Source organism: Phaenicophaeus curvirostris, chromosome 28 (genome assembly GCF_032191515.1).
Source record: "Phaenicophaeus curvirostris isolate KB17595 chromosome 28, BPBGC_Pcur_1.0, whole genome shotgun sequence".
Taxonomy (NCBI): Eukaryota; Metazoa; Chordata; class Aves; order Cuculiformes; family Cuculidae; genus Phaenicophaeus; species Phaenicophaeus curvirostris.
Genome location: NC_091419.1, coordinates 5741907 through 5755381, shown reverse-complemented (window position 1 = coordinate 5755381; position 13475 = coordinate 5741907). Strand labels below are relative to the sequence as shown.

General features: G+C 59.0%; 1 protein-coding gene across 2 annotated transcripts; it reads right to left on the bottom strand.

The window, feature by feature from the left end:
* Positions 1 to 73: 73 nt before the first annotated feature.
* ARRDC2 (arrestin domain containing 2) lies at positions 74 to 12819 on the bottom strand. Of its 2 annotated transcripts, none has more exons than XM_069878145.1 (8): positions 12292 to 12819; positions 4350 to 4416; positions 4058 to 4205; positions 3605 to 3707; positions 2925 to 3181; positions 1954 to 2113; positions 1560 to 1711; positions 74 to 1469 (listed from the first exon to the last, which is right to left on the bottom strand). In XM_069878145.1, the coding sequence occupies exons 1-8, from the start codon at positions 12554 to 12556 to the stop codon at positions 1416 to 1418; spliced, it is 1206 nt and encodes a 401-aa protein (XP_069734246.1). In that variant the 5' UTR covers positions 12557 to 12819; the 3' UTR covers positions 74 to 1415. The 2 variants fall into 2 exon arrangements, with proteins under 2 accessions (XP_069734246.1, XP_069734245.1); XM_069878144.1 differs by lacking the exon at positions 12292 to 12819 and adding an exon at positions 6830 to 7133.
* Between the last annotated feature and the right edge of the window lie 656 nt (positions 12820 to 13475).

Here is a 13475-nt window from a genome sequence, read left to right as displayed (position 1 = left end):
TCCCACAGCCACGCGAGCTGCGCGGCTCAGGGAAGCAGAAAGGGAGCAATCGGAAGATAGCCAGGCAAGCATCTAGGTTTAAAGAATTTATTGCAAACAAAGATTTTCCCCAACCAAGAATCGTACAAAAAGAACAGAGACAAGAGTGGTCGTTACAAAAGTGTTCACAGGTACAAAAAGTCATCTGAGCAATCCCCAGCGAGCGGAGCGCGGCCCTAGTGCAGAGGCTAAGGCACGCGGGGCAGGATTGTCTCAGTGAGGGAATGCAAAGGTCCCCAGCACCCAAACTCTGCTCAGGTCACACCAGAGCGAGCAAGGATCAGCCCCTGGCGCGCACGCTCAAGTGGTGCTAGACACAACACCCATCTCACTGCTTCCCACACGTTCCTGGCTGCATCCTCACCACGCCAGGGGCACCGACCCCTCTAGGGGTGCAGGCTTGAGCCCACCCTGAGCAGGACTCCTGGCCCTGAAGGGCTCATTTCAACCCCACATCTCCACCAGCATTTGTGGCCACCACCAGTCTCAGACTGGGCTTCCTTCCCTTTTCCTTGGCCCCCATGGAGATGCCAGAGCTGCAGCTCTAACTTCCCTCCCGTGGTGCTATCACAGCGCGGGGCTTGGTTTCCAGCCCCATCCGGGGAGAGGCACCGGCACGTCGTGTAGGTTTGGTGCTGAGGCAGGAACCAGCCTTTCCGTTCACGGGGAACGGCACCAAACCACTGCTGCAGATCACAAGTTCATCCCCCGAGTCCTCCGCCCCGGTCACAGCCCGTGGAAGCCTTTATATACTTTTCAGACCACCTCAAACCATGCCCCCAGCAGGCACCACCAGGCTCGTGGCAAGGATTATCAGCAGCAGACAAAGTCTCTGCTTCATCTAGTATGAAAAAAAGCTGGTTACTGCCAGAGGGAACCGCAGTCCTGGTGAGCTGCTGCACGAGAAGGGCTGCACCTGCATCACCACAGGACTCAAACCCAAGCAACACCGAAATATCCTCTAGGAACCCTGAGAAATACCTCCAAGCTCCTGTTTTCCAGTGCTTTTCAGAGCACTGCAGGCAAGGGGAGAGCGAATCTTGGCTCATGCTGAATGTGCCCCGTTTTAACCCCAAAATGCTGGGACAGTTAAACTCTTCGTGTCCTGCCCAACCACACGCAGAGTCGCTCCACACCACGGGGTCTCGCAGCTTCTCCTACCAGGCACAAGTCCACAACACCACGCTCGGTGTCGCTCCGTGGGGCAGTCACGACAAAAGCAGTTGAGGGCAGTGAGTGGAGCCGGGGGTCTCAGCGCTGCAGGAGCTCTGGTCTCGCGGCCATCGCGTCCCCATTTCCAGACCGAAGTGCCGCAAGGGTGCAAGCTTTCATCCCAAGGGATCGTCACGCTGCCAACCGCAGCCGATGCGCTTCTCTCAACAGGTCATGCAGCGCGGACGGATGTTGTCTGAAGGGGGGTTTGGATCGATCTGCAAAGCCAAGCTTAGGGTCAAAAACCTCGGCAGCGGGAACATCCCAGCCCCCTTCACCAAATGTGTCGGACCCAGGGGATCCGTTACCTCTGAATAAAGTGGAGGTGGCCGGAAGCGAAACTCCTGGATGTAGGCGAAGAAGGGACTTTCGAGGACGCCACCGAGTTCGCTGCGGCACGGCGGAGCCAGGCTCTGCTCAGCCTCCGGGCTGGACACAACCGCTGAGTACTCAGGGGGAGCTGAAGAGAGAAAAGTGGCATCAGGGAATAGGAACCACTCTCTGTTAATGGAAAACATCCAGGGCATCAAACCCACTGCTTCCCAAACCTTCCAATTCCCAGAGAGGGAATCCAGGAGGTAGAGCAGCAAAAGATTAAGCAGAGAAAGCAAAAGCTGCTCCTGGAGCAAGTGGCGTGGTTGAGAACCCTCCCGATCCAGAGGGGGTGAGCCAGACAGATGCCAGGGAGAGGGAGGTTCTCACCCTCCGGCTGCTCCGGGATGGTGCTCAGCCAGTCGAGGTTGACGCTGTACTGGCTGCTGACACTGGACGTGCGGCTCCCGAAGGGATGAAGTGGGATGGTCCCGATGACAAGAGGCAGTTCAAGGAACAGCTTGGATGTCCCAGGAATATCCACACAGACCTGCGGAGACAGAAGCCAGCGGGGAAGCTCAACTGATGGAATTTCCTCAGGGCGGAGGAGCAGCTAACTCCCCAGAGCACTCGAGCTGGCTGGGGGGCAGTTCTCACAGTGGGATCATAGAATCACCAGGTTGGAAAAGCCCCACCGGATCATCGAGTCCAACCATTCCCATCAATCACTAACCCATGTCCCTCAGCACCTCGTCCACCCGTCCCTTAAACCCCTCCAGGGAAGGGGACTCAACCCCCTCCCTGGGCAGCCTCGGACAGGGACCAATCACCCTTTCTGTGAAAAATTTTTTCCTCATGTCCAGCCTGACCCTCCCCTGGTGGAGCTTGAGGCCATTCCCTCTCGTCCTGTCCCCTGTCCCCTGGGAGAAGAGCCCAGCTCCCTCCTCTCCACAACCTCCTTTCAGGGAGTTGGAGAGAGCAATGAGGTCTCCCCTCAGCCTCCTCTTATCCAGGCTAAACACCCCCAGCTCTCTCAGCCGCTCCTCTTGTTCTCCAGCTCCCTCACCAGCTTCGTTGCTCTTCTCTGGACTCGCTCCAGAGCCTCAACATCCTTCTTGTGGTGAGGGGCCCAGAACTGAACACAGGATTCGAGGAGCGCGAGCTGCTCCTGCACAAGCCCTTGTGCTGTGCACGAGTGGCAATGGGGCAACAGGACGAGCATCCACAGTCGCACAGGGGGAACCCAAGACCTTAGAGCAGTCACCAGCCCCAAAACCTCTCCATCAGCCCAAATCAGACACAAGCCTGGCGAGAAGGGCAAAGCTCAGCACTGAGCTGAGCCACCCCACAAAGTCCCTCACCTTCAAGGAGTATTCCACCTGGATGATGCGGCAGTGGAGGATGGACGGCCCGACAGGTGGGATCTTCAGTGCTCGCCCGTGCCACACCTCCCGCTTCCCCGCCGCGATGGAGTCCCCAACAATGCTGGTCACCACCGACGACTTCTGCTTCTTGGTGCCCCGAGCGATGAAGGTCTGAGTCTGGATGATGGCAGCCTTGGGTACCACCGCTCGGCTGGTGCTGTTGTCGATCTCGGCAAAGATAGGGATGACCTCACCTACCCAAACAGACACACACGTTGGAAAAGGAGTGAAACAACCTGGTCCTGCCTCAAGGAATTCCTGCACAGCATCACCGAGAGCTGGCTGTGTTACCAGCACAAGGTTTATTCTCGCAGGAGCCTGCTCACATCAGGTTCACACAGTGAAGCTCTCACTGACTTCATGCAAGAAGTCAAGAGCCCAGCTCACAGTGACCCCAAATCACAGAATCATGGAATGGTTTGCGTTGGAAGGGACCTCAAAGCCCATCTAGCGTGGATGCCATGGGCAGGGACACCTCCCACTGGATCAGGGGCTCCAAGCCCCATCCAACCTGACCCTGAACCCCTCCAGGGATGGAGCAGCCACCCCTGCTCTGGGCAACCCATCTACCCCAGGGCCCACAGAAGTTCAAGGGCATCAGCGCGTCATCATCTCACCTGGGGTGTAGCCTTTTCGGTCAATCTTAGCAGTCACAGAAACCTGGCCACGGTTGCAGTACCAGGCACGAGCAAGCTTCTCCTTAGCACCTGCCTGGGGAGCCTGGAGAAAGGGAAATATTTAAGCTATTAACTTCTTAAGAAAGGGTGAAACTCCAAGCAAGCACCTTCCTGGCACTGAGATCCTGCTAGGGAGCATCAACAACTTCTTGGGAATCTTATGCAAGATGCTGTCGCAATGCGCTGAAGCTTCCAAAAACTAAGAGAGGTGGAAGCCCTCTGCCCAGTCCAGGAAATGCTGGGGGTACAGGTTACAGGGGGGCAAGTATTCCCCCTGGAAATCAAGCCTGCATTGTCCTGTTGGAGGAGAGGCAGCCACCTTCCCTGTGGGCTTCCTGGGGGAGTTTGGGATGTGGCTGCCCCGAGCAGAGCAGGGGAAGCGGGGAAGCTCACCAGCAGCGCAGGCGTGTTGATGTCGATGGGTTCAATCACGGTGAACTCCTTCTTCACCTTCTTCACTGTCAACCAGGGTCTGTGCAGTTTGGCTTTCACCCAGTAGCGCACGCTGCCATACTTGCCCTCGAAGGAGGTTGCCAGGGTCCTGCGTGCAAGCAACGAGCAATTCAGAAGGGTTTTGCTCAGAAAATCTCATTTTCAACGCACCCTGTGCCCCACCAGGACCCACGTCCCAGCCAAGCCTCTCCTCTCCCGCTTTGTATCAAGGCAATAAAAATTATCAGCTTACTCGGGGAGCTGGAAGGTGAAGGGGAACTCGTGCTTTCCTGCTGGCAGGACGGTGACCTCGCCATTGTCTGTGGGCAAAACAGATTTCAGACGATTATCTCCCTCCTGCAGAACTTCCTCCCGGGGCAAATCGGTGGCAGAGATGTCCGGCACGGGCAGCAAAAGAGCAGCACGACGGCACAGGAATATTCCTGCCAGGGTTAAGCTGCAGCAGCTGTAACCTGGCTGCGATACGAGAGCCGGGCATGACCTGCGGGTGACAGGCGCTGCCCGCTTTCCACGTGTCTCCAGGCATGCAAAACCCAGGGGCATCTCCTTGGAGAGCCAGGCAGCTTCTCCAGGAGGGCTCTTCGTCATCCCCTGCACTAGGGCTCGGGAGAGAGAGCCCGGAGACGCCCAGCCAAGCCAGGAGAAGCTCTGGGAGAGTGGCCAGCCAAGGCTCCCCGAGCCCACAGGGTTTGCACCCCCATCCTGCCCGCGTTGCACACCTCTGGGGATCATCTGATCCACTCCCCTTGCTCAAAGCAAGCTCCTGAGCCTCCACGTGAGTTTTCCAACAGCAAAGGAGGAGTCGTGGGTGCCCTGTGCAGCAGCAGCTGGGGTCCTAGAGCCCTGATATGCCCTAGGATGGGTTGCAGGACCCTCAGATTCCAGCCAGTCGGGGTGCAGGAGCCCCCAGCCCCAAGTGCCCCAGGTCGGGCTGCAGGAGCCCCCAGATTCTGGCTGGTCAGGCTGCAGGAACCCCCAGCCCTGGGTTGGGATGCAGGAGCCTCTAGATTCCAGCTGGTTGGGCTGCAGGAGCCCCCAGATTCCAGCCAGCTGGGGTGCAGTAGACCTCAGCCCCAAGTGCCCTAGGTTAGGGTGCAGGAGCCCCAAGATTCCATCTGGTTGGGGTGCAGGAGCCCCTAGCCCTGAGCGCCCCAGGTCAGGGTGCAGGAGCCGCCCCAGATTCTGGCCGGTTGGGGTGCAGGAATCCCCATACCCCTGTGCCCCAGGTTGGGGTGCAGAAGCCCCCAGATTCCAGCTGGTTGGGATGCAGGAGCCCCCAGCCCCGGGTTGAGGTGCAAGAGCCCCAGTATTCCAGCCATTCGGGGTGCAGGAGCCCCCAGACTCCACCAGGTCGGGGTGCGGGAGCCCCCAGCCCCGGGTTGGGGTACAGGAACCCCCAGATTCCAGCGGGTTGGGATGCAGGAGCTCCCAGATCCTGGCTGGTCAGGCTGCAGGAGACCTCAGCCCCAAATGCCCTAGGTTGGGGTGCAAGAGCCCCCAGATTCCAGCAGGTTGGGATGCAGGAGCCCCCAGATTCCAGCGGGTTGGGATGCAGGAGCCCCCAGATTCCAGCGGGTTGGGATGCAGGAGCCCCCAGATTCTGGCTGGTCGGGGTGCAGGAGCCCTCAGCCCTGGGCTGGGGTACAGGAACCCCCAGATCCTGGCTGGTTGGGACACAGGAGCCCCCAGGTTGGGGTGCAGGAGCCCCCAGCCTTGGGTTGGGGTACAGGAACCCCCAGGTTCCAGCGGGTTGGGACGCAGGAGCCCCCAGATCCTGGCTGGTCGGGGTGCAGGAGTTGCCATACCCCTGTGTCCTAGGCTGGGGTGCAGGAGCCCCCAGATTCCAGCGGGTTAGGATGCAGGAGCCCCCAGATTCTGGCTGGTCGGGGTGCAGGAGCCCTCAGCCCTGGGCTGGGGTACAGGAACCCCCAGATCCTGGCTGGTTGGGACACAGGAGCCCCCAGGTCGGGGTGCAGGAGCCCCCAGCCTTGGGTTGGGGTACAGGAACCCCCAGGTTCCAGCGGGTTGGGATGCAGGAGCCCCCAGATCCTGGCTGGTTGAGGTGCAGGAGCCCTCAGCCCTGGGTTGGGGTAGAGGAACCCCCAGATTCCAGCGGGTTGGGGTGCAGGAACCCCCAGATCCTGGCTGGTTGAGGTGCAGGAGCCCGCAGCCCTGGGTTGGGGTACAGGAACCCCCAGATCCCGGCTGGTTGGGGTGCAGGAGCCCTCAGCCCCGGGTTGGGGTACAGGAACCCCCAGATCCCGGCTGGTTGGGGTGCAGGAGCCCTCAGCCCTGGGTTGGGGTACAAGAACCCCCAGATCCTGGCTGGTCGGGGTGTAGGAGCCCTCAGCCCCGGGTTGGGGTACAGCAGCCCCCAGATTCCAGTGGGTTGGGACGCAGGAGCCCTCAGCCCTGGGTTGGGGTACAGGAACCCCCAGATCCTGGCTGGTTGGGGTGCAGGAGCCCCCAGCCCCGGGTTGGGGTACAGGAACCCCCAGATCCTGGCTGGCTGGGACACAGGAGCCCCCAGCCTTGGGTTGGGGTACAGGAACCCCCAGGTTCCAGCGGGTTGGGACGCAGGAGCCCTCAGCCCTGGGTTGGGGTAGAGGAACCCCCAGATTCCAGCGGGTTGGGGTACAGGAGCCCCCAGCCTCCAGCCATAGGGGGTGCCGGAGCACCACCCCCCCCCACCCCACCATCCCCAGCTCGTACCTGGGGTGCCGAGCAGCGTGTGGCGGAGCCCGAGGAACTCGTGGCGGTCGCTGTAGCTCTGGGTGTAGGCGGTGCTGGAGCCGGCGCTGCGGGACTCGGTCCAGTGCACGCGGGCGGCGCCCACCGCCCGCAGCCTGAGGGCCGCCACCCGCGCGGCCGCCGCCAGCTCCAGCTCCACGCGGCCCGACACCGCCTGCCCGGGGCTGAAGGCCGCGGGGCCGGGGCCGCCGCCGCCCTCCTCGGGGCCCTCCAGGACCACGGCGAAGCGCCTCAGGCGGTCGAAGAGCATGGCGAGCGAGCGACGGAGCGAACGCAGCCGCCACCGCCGCCCGCCCCGCTTTAAGGGCCCCGGGGGCGGCCCCGGCGGGGGAGGGACGGGACGGGGCGGCCCCAACCAGGCCCCGGGCCGGCCCCAAACCGAGACGGGGGCCCGGGGGCGGCGGGGAGGGGGGGGAACGGCCCGCAGAGGCGGCCAGGGGCGGCACCGGGGGAGGAGGCGCTTGGGAAGGGCGCTGGATCCCGTGGGAAGGGAGCTACTTCCCTGGGAAGGGCGCTGGATCCCTGGGAAGGGCGCTGGATCCCTTGGGAAGGGCGCTGGATCCCTGGGAAGGGCTCTGAATCCCTTGGGAAGGGCGCTGGATCCCGTGGGAAGGGTGCTGGATCCCTTGGGAAGGGCGCTGGATCCCTGGGAAGGGCACTGGATCCCTGGGAAGGGCACTGGATCCCTTGGGAAGGGCGCTGGGTCCCTTGGGAAGGGCACTGGATCCTTGGGAAGGGCACTGGATCCCTTGGGAAGGGCTCTGAATCCCTTTGGAATGGTGCTGGATCCCTTGGGAAGGGCGCTACTTCCCTGGGAAGGGCACTGGATCCCTTGGAAGGGGCTCTGAATCCCTTGGGAAGGGCGCTGGGTCCCTTTGGAAGGGCACTAGATCCCTTGGGAAGGGCGCTACATCCCTTGTAAACAGCTCTGCACCCCTGGGAATGGCACTACATCTCTTGGGAGTGGGTTTGCAGCCCTTGGGAACAGCTCTGCACCCTTGGGAATGGTGCTGCATCCCTCGGGAACAGCTCAGCATCCCTTGGAAGTGGGTTTGCATCCTTTGGGAGTGGGTTTGCAGCCCTTGGGAACAGCTCTGCACCCTTGGGAACAGCGCTTCATCCTTTGGGAGTGGGTTTGCAGCCCTTGGGAAGGGCGCTGAATCCCTTGGGAAGGGCGCTGCATCCTTGGGAATGTCACTACATCCCTTGGGAGTGGGTTTGCATCCCTTGGGAACGGGTCAGCATCCTTTGGGAACGGCACTGCATCCCACAGGAGCGGGTTTGCACCCCCTGGGAACAGCGCTACATCCCATGGGAGCAGCTCTGCATCCTTTGGGAATGCGCATCCCTCGAGAATGTGTCTGCATCCCTCAGGAACGTGTCTGCATCCCTCAGGAATGTCCACATCCCACAGAAATGTGTCCAGGACCCCCGGGAACAGGTCTGCATCCCATGGGAATGTGTCCAGCATCCCACAGGATGTCTGCAAGGAGGGTTTTGGGGTCCCTTCCAACCCAAACCATTCCGTGATTCTATGACTGACCCGGCACCAGCCAGAATCCCCATCCCAGGGTCGCAGGCAGTAGCTGTGCTGGGGGGATTTCTCACTCAGAGCAGCAGCCCCTTCGTTCCAGTTCCCGCACGCGAGAGCCAAGGGCCGCGCCGCACACAGATCAACATCCTTCCTTCCCTACGAGCCATTCCCAGGGGTCGGAACAAGCCACAACTGGATCTGGGCTTGTCACGCAGCGCGGCCTTGCCAGCTGGCAACAAAGGGAAAACTGGTCTGGGACATCACTTCACTTATTTCTAAGAAATCAAGAACTGGCTCCCATTCAGCTTGTGCAATTCCGGTGTGAGCAATACATCTTCCCTGTGCTTTTTAACCAGGCAAGCACTGGTTTTCCACTAGCTCTTCCTGGGGTTTGTGTGGTGCCGCTCCGAAAACCAGCGACAAATTACACCTGTGTGGGGACTCGCTCCATCAGGAGCCCATGGCAAAGGGGTTGGAACTGGATGGGCTTTAAGGTCCCTTCCAAGCCAAACTATTCTAGGATTCTATTCTAGGATTCTATTCTAGGATTCTGTGTTGTGAAAGGGTGCAGAAAGGGGTCTGTGTGTCCCTAAAAGAGTTAACACAAATTTAGAAGCTTCCACTTCAGTTACCGTGGTGGTGTTTGCAGAGCACTAGGAGACTAGGAGACGGAACAGGCATGAAAAATGTTACTCAGCATTTGGCCACCAAAGCGCTGAGGATTTTTGAGTCGCTCCCGGCCACGCTGGGCAGGACCCACTGTTCTGAGCTGGGCTGATCCCAGCCACTGAAAATGAGCTGGGCTGAAGCCTCTCAAGGCTTTATCTGTCTCCAAAGCCCAACTGGAATTGTTTGTCTCCCTCCCCCAGGGAAGGAGCTTGTGTTTTATTTTATGTGCAAGGACCATTTGCTGCCACGAGCAAACATGAATCATCGCAAACGCTGTAAAGGGAGAGGGAAAGGAGGGAGGCAGGCGTGTCAGAGCACGAGTTGACTGGTGACAGCAGCTCTGGGAAGGTGCCTGGTGTCCCCACTGCGATGCCGGGTGACATTAGAGGCAATGGGGCTCGAGAGAGGGGCTCCATCCCACACTTGGCATCTTCCTCCTCCTGCGTGTTGGCACCCCCCCCTTGCCCGTGACTCAGCCTTCGCCCTTGGGATGAGAATCTTTGCAAACCTTCCTCCCGTGTCAGCTGCACGAGATGGCCACATGCGGGGTGGGAAGCTCCTCTCTGACCTCTTTGGGATCCTGGTGCCCGTAAAGGGTCGCTCCTCTCTCCTGGGATCTCCAGGAGCAGAAGCTGTGGGACCACAGCCAAGGGCTTTCCATCAGGAATGCTCCAGGGTGCCTAAACCCAACAAGAACCCAGGCCAGGCTCTGAGCAGGACACATCTCCAACTCTTCAGCCCCATCTAGAGTCTGGCCAGGCTTGAGCCGCTCCCAGCAGCAGCTCACACCCTGCCTGGGTCAGAAGGATCTTCTCCTCCTCCCTCTTGACCCTGGAGGGTCCCTGGGAAGCCAGAGAGGGATGCAGCAGGTAAAAATGCAAGTCAGCAGCTCTACCCTGATCTAATATGGGGACAAGATGGGACCATGTGGAGCCTTGCACAAGCTTGAGGAATAAGCTCTGTCCTTCTCAGATTTGTGAGTATTGCATATGCACAAGGATTAAGGTGTTGAGTGAGCCACCCAACAGCAGAATAAGAGCCCTGATGTGCTCCCAGCCCACGTGCCAGGACTCTCCCGGCTGTCTCCATGAGAATAGAACGAGTTCTAGTTGTTTGTCTCTCACCGGGGCAGGACTTGCACCTCTGGGAAGGGCTGCGGGATCCTGGGACAGAAGGGGTGAGGTCACAGAAAGTATTTCTGTTTCCAAGGGCTCTCGCATCACCTCATGCAGAACACACCGGGGCCTCGCCTCTCCCTGTTCAACCCCCATCTTTTCCTCGCTCCCTGCTCCCTAAGATGGTTACACAATACACATTCTACAGCCCCGTCACGCAGCATGAACATCCTCCTCTCACCCTTTTTCTTGTCTCACAGCGCAGCGCCCCGGTGCCAGCGCTCGCCACCCTGCCAGGGAGCTGCAGATAAGCTCACGGAGCCGGGAGAGCAGAAGCGAGGGCTCCTATCTCTCTGCCTGCTCCCCTCCTCTGCGCTGCCTTGTTACCATGACAAACCCTGCATTTTTTAAACACCACGCACACAAAGTTGATCTCATCGAGAAGCAACAAGAAGGGAGCAGTCACGGGGACCTCTGGATGATGGCACGTTTGCAGCAGCCTCTTGCTAGCTAATAAGGAAGGTCCTCGTGCTGAGGGACAGCGGGACAGAGTAGGACCCAGTGGCGTGTGGAGGAAGCGATTTTGGCTGCAGAACAGCTCTTCTCTGCAGCCCACGCTCCTTTAAACCATCCTGTGATCATGTGCCCGTGACCCTCTCACAGAGCAGAGAAGGAATCCATGTGTGGCAGAGACAATAAAATCCCAGCCCATGAGTTCTGACAGAGCTCTCTGCTCCACAGGGAGCCTGGTTCAACTCTCCCTGTGCCAAGGAGAGTCAGAAACCATCCTAGAATCATAGAATCACCAGGGTGGAAGAGACCCACCAGATCATCGAGTCCAACCATTCCCATCAATCACTAACCCATGTCCCTCAGCACCTCGTCCACCCGTCCCTTAAACTCAAGCTCCAAGCTGCAGCCGTGCAGGGCACTGGCGAGGCTGAGCAGCTCATCCAACTCCTCCAGCCCTGGCCAAGCGCCCTTCTCCAGACAGCTCTGGGGGTTCCTATCGTACACAATCCCAGAAGCAGAATCCAAACACACTCGCAGCAGTTTGTGGCTTCCCTACCGACCTTCACTGCGGGGACAGAGGGGAATATATCTCACCCTGTAACCATCCTAACACTGCAGTGACCGATCGCTCAGGACCTTCTCTGCTGGAGCTCAGGGCAAAGGTTTCTCCCATAGCCTGGAGTGTAATGGGGACACTTAGCACAGCTGCAGCTGCAGAGGGGCCACGCAAGAGCTGCTGCCAAAAGACAGAGACTCCAGTATAATGCGGGTGTTGGGAGCAGATGGTGAGGTACAATCCTCCAGAAATAGAGAATATGACCCCTCCAAGCACAAGCCAGAGGCAAGAACACCTCCAGCAAGGCAGCTCACATCCTTGTTCCATCACTCCAGTCCCCTCCTGCAACCTCTACACCTGCCAGCTAGGGCTGGGATGGCTTTCTAGGCTGCACTTGGCCACTGACACAACTAAATGCCCTCAACACGAGGGAAGCGTTACGGCTGTCTCCAGGGCTGGGAGTCAAATAGCACGATATCACAAGCAAGAACAAGGCAATCGGAAGCAAGGGAAGGGGGAGAAAAAGCCGCAGAGGCATGACTGTTACACTGTCATTGGAGGGGAGGGTAAATGACGTGCGCTTTCCTAAGAAAAGACAGTTAACGGACAGCTGAGATGTATCCCTCGGCTCTGGGTCATTTCATCCCAACCACACAAAGAATTCAAGTGGCTTGTTCTCTCACAGAACACATAAGCAACGTGCCAGCTGAGCTTGTGGTCTCAGTATCAGGAAACCGAGAACAAATATTTACCGAACTACTAAGTGCTCTTTCCACACTTATGAACAGACACTTCTATTTGCACTTCCCAGTGCAAACAGAACAAAAGCCACAGCCCTTTCGTGCTCACCAGCTCCAAATTTGCAGGCAGCTTCCTAGAAACCAGCAGCAGCGAAACCCTTGGCAAAGGTGAGAAGAAGGCATCCAAGAGGGACGACCCCACCAGGGAAAGGGTCCACTGGTGGAGACGCCTGCAGCCCGAGGGGACCCAACTCAACTCCGCAGAGCAGAGAACCCACCCCAAACCCCATCCTTACCGTAGATGAGCTGGCAGCGGCGGTGCAGGAAGGTCTGGTAGGCTGTGTAGTCACGGTAGACGGTGGTGAGCCCCACGCTGCGGCTCTCCACCCAGTGCGCGGTGGCGCGCCCGCGAGCGCACACCTCCAGCGCCCGCAGCCGCAGCGACCCACGCAGCTCCAGCTGCACGCGGCCGTGCAGCAGCTCCCCGCTGCCGTAGGCGCCCCACGCTCGCCCATCCTCCAGCTCTACAGCCAAGCTCTGCACACATCCCAGAGGTGGCATCGCTGCTGCTGGCCCTGCTCATCCGACAGCTCCAGGAGGCTGCTCCTTGCCTGGGCCAAGGCGAGCGGGACAGGCGGCTGTGCGGCTCCCCAGGGAAAGGAGGAAAGAGCAAAGGCTACACCCAGATCCCCTAATTTATCCCTGCCCCTAACTGGCCCAACCCTGCAGGCCTAATCTTCCTTGGGGTTGGACCGAGACCCTGTTTTGCAGCGATGCTTTGGTGTTGACCTCATGAGGCTGACGCCGTGCCGAGGACGGGGCCGTGGAGACAAGTGACGTGTTTTTAAACCGAGGGAGAAATAACGTGACTTCATCTTATCTCTGAGTCACAGACACTGCCGACGTGCAGAAGATACGTGCTGGTGGCTCCGTCGGCAGGGAGGGGCGTCACGCACCACCAACTGTGCCAGCGGATTTCACGCAGCTGGAGGAATCAAAGAAAGGCTGTTTGGCCTTCCCAGTTCACGCATTCCTGGGTAATTACGGGAAAAAAGTGGAGGAGAAGTTTAGAAAGCAAAAGCCCTCGCCCCAAAAGCCAGTTTTATTTTCTGTATCTGAAGCCGCATCAAAATCCACACGAATAAGAACGTGAATAACCACGGGGCCCTCCCAGCAACAGCTCCCCCGCCTGCTGCTTCCACCAAAACGCTGATGTCCACTATTCTTCCCCGTGGAACCGTGGCTGTTTCTGTAATAGCGCTGCTGGCATTAAAAAAAACACCCCAGGATCACATAAAGGAACTGGGCAGACTGGGAGCAGACACAAATCCCCATCCGTACAGCAAATGATGCAGTTGAGGTGTTTGAAGTGAGTGTCGGATGCTCACATGAGGTGCCTAGACCTGAGTACTCAGTTTCTTTGAAGGATGCGTGGAAGAAAGACTGTCCCTTTCCCCTTGTCCTGACCCAGAAGGAAAGC

What these genes read in the sequence shown, in the direction of transcription:
- ARRDC2 (XM_069878144.1), bottom strand. Translation starts at nt 7,118, where the DNA reads ATGCTCTTCGACCGCCTGAGGCGCTTCGCCGTGGTCCTGGAGGGCCCC. An exon ending in CACGCTGCTCGGCACCCCAG is followed by an intron (nt 4,417 to 6,829) that starts GTACGAGCTGGG and finishes TTTTGCCCACAG; the next exon opens with ACAATGGCGAGGTCACCGTC. An exon ending in AGGTGGAATACTCCTTGAAG is followed by an intron (nt 2,114 to 2,924) that starts GTGAGGGACTTT and finishes CTGTCTCCGCAG; the next exon opens with GTCTGTGTGGATATTCCTGG.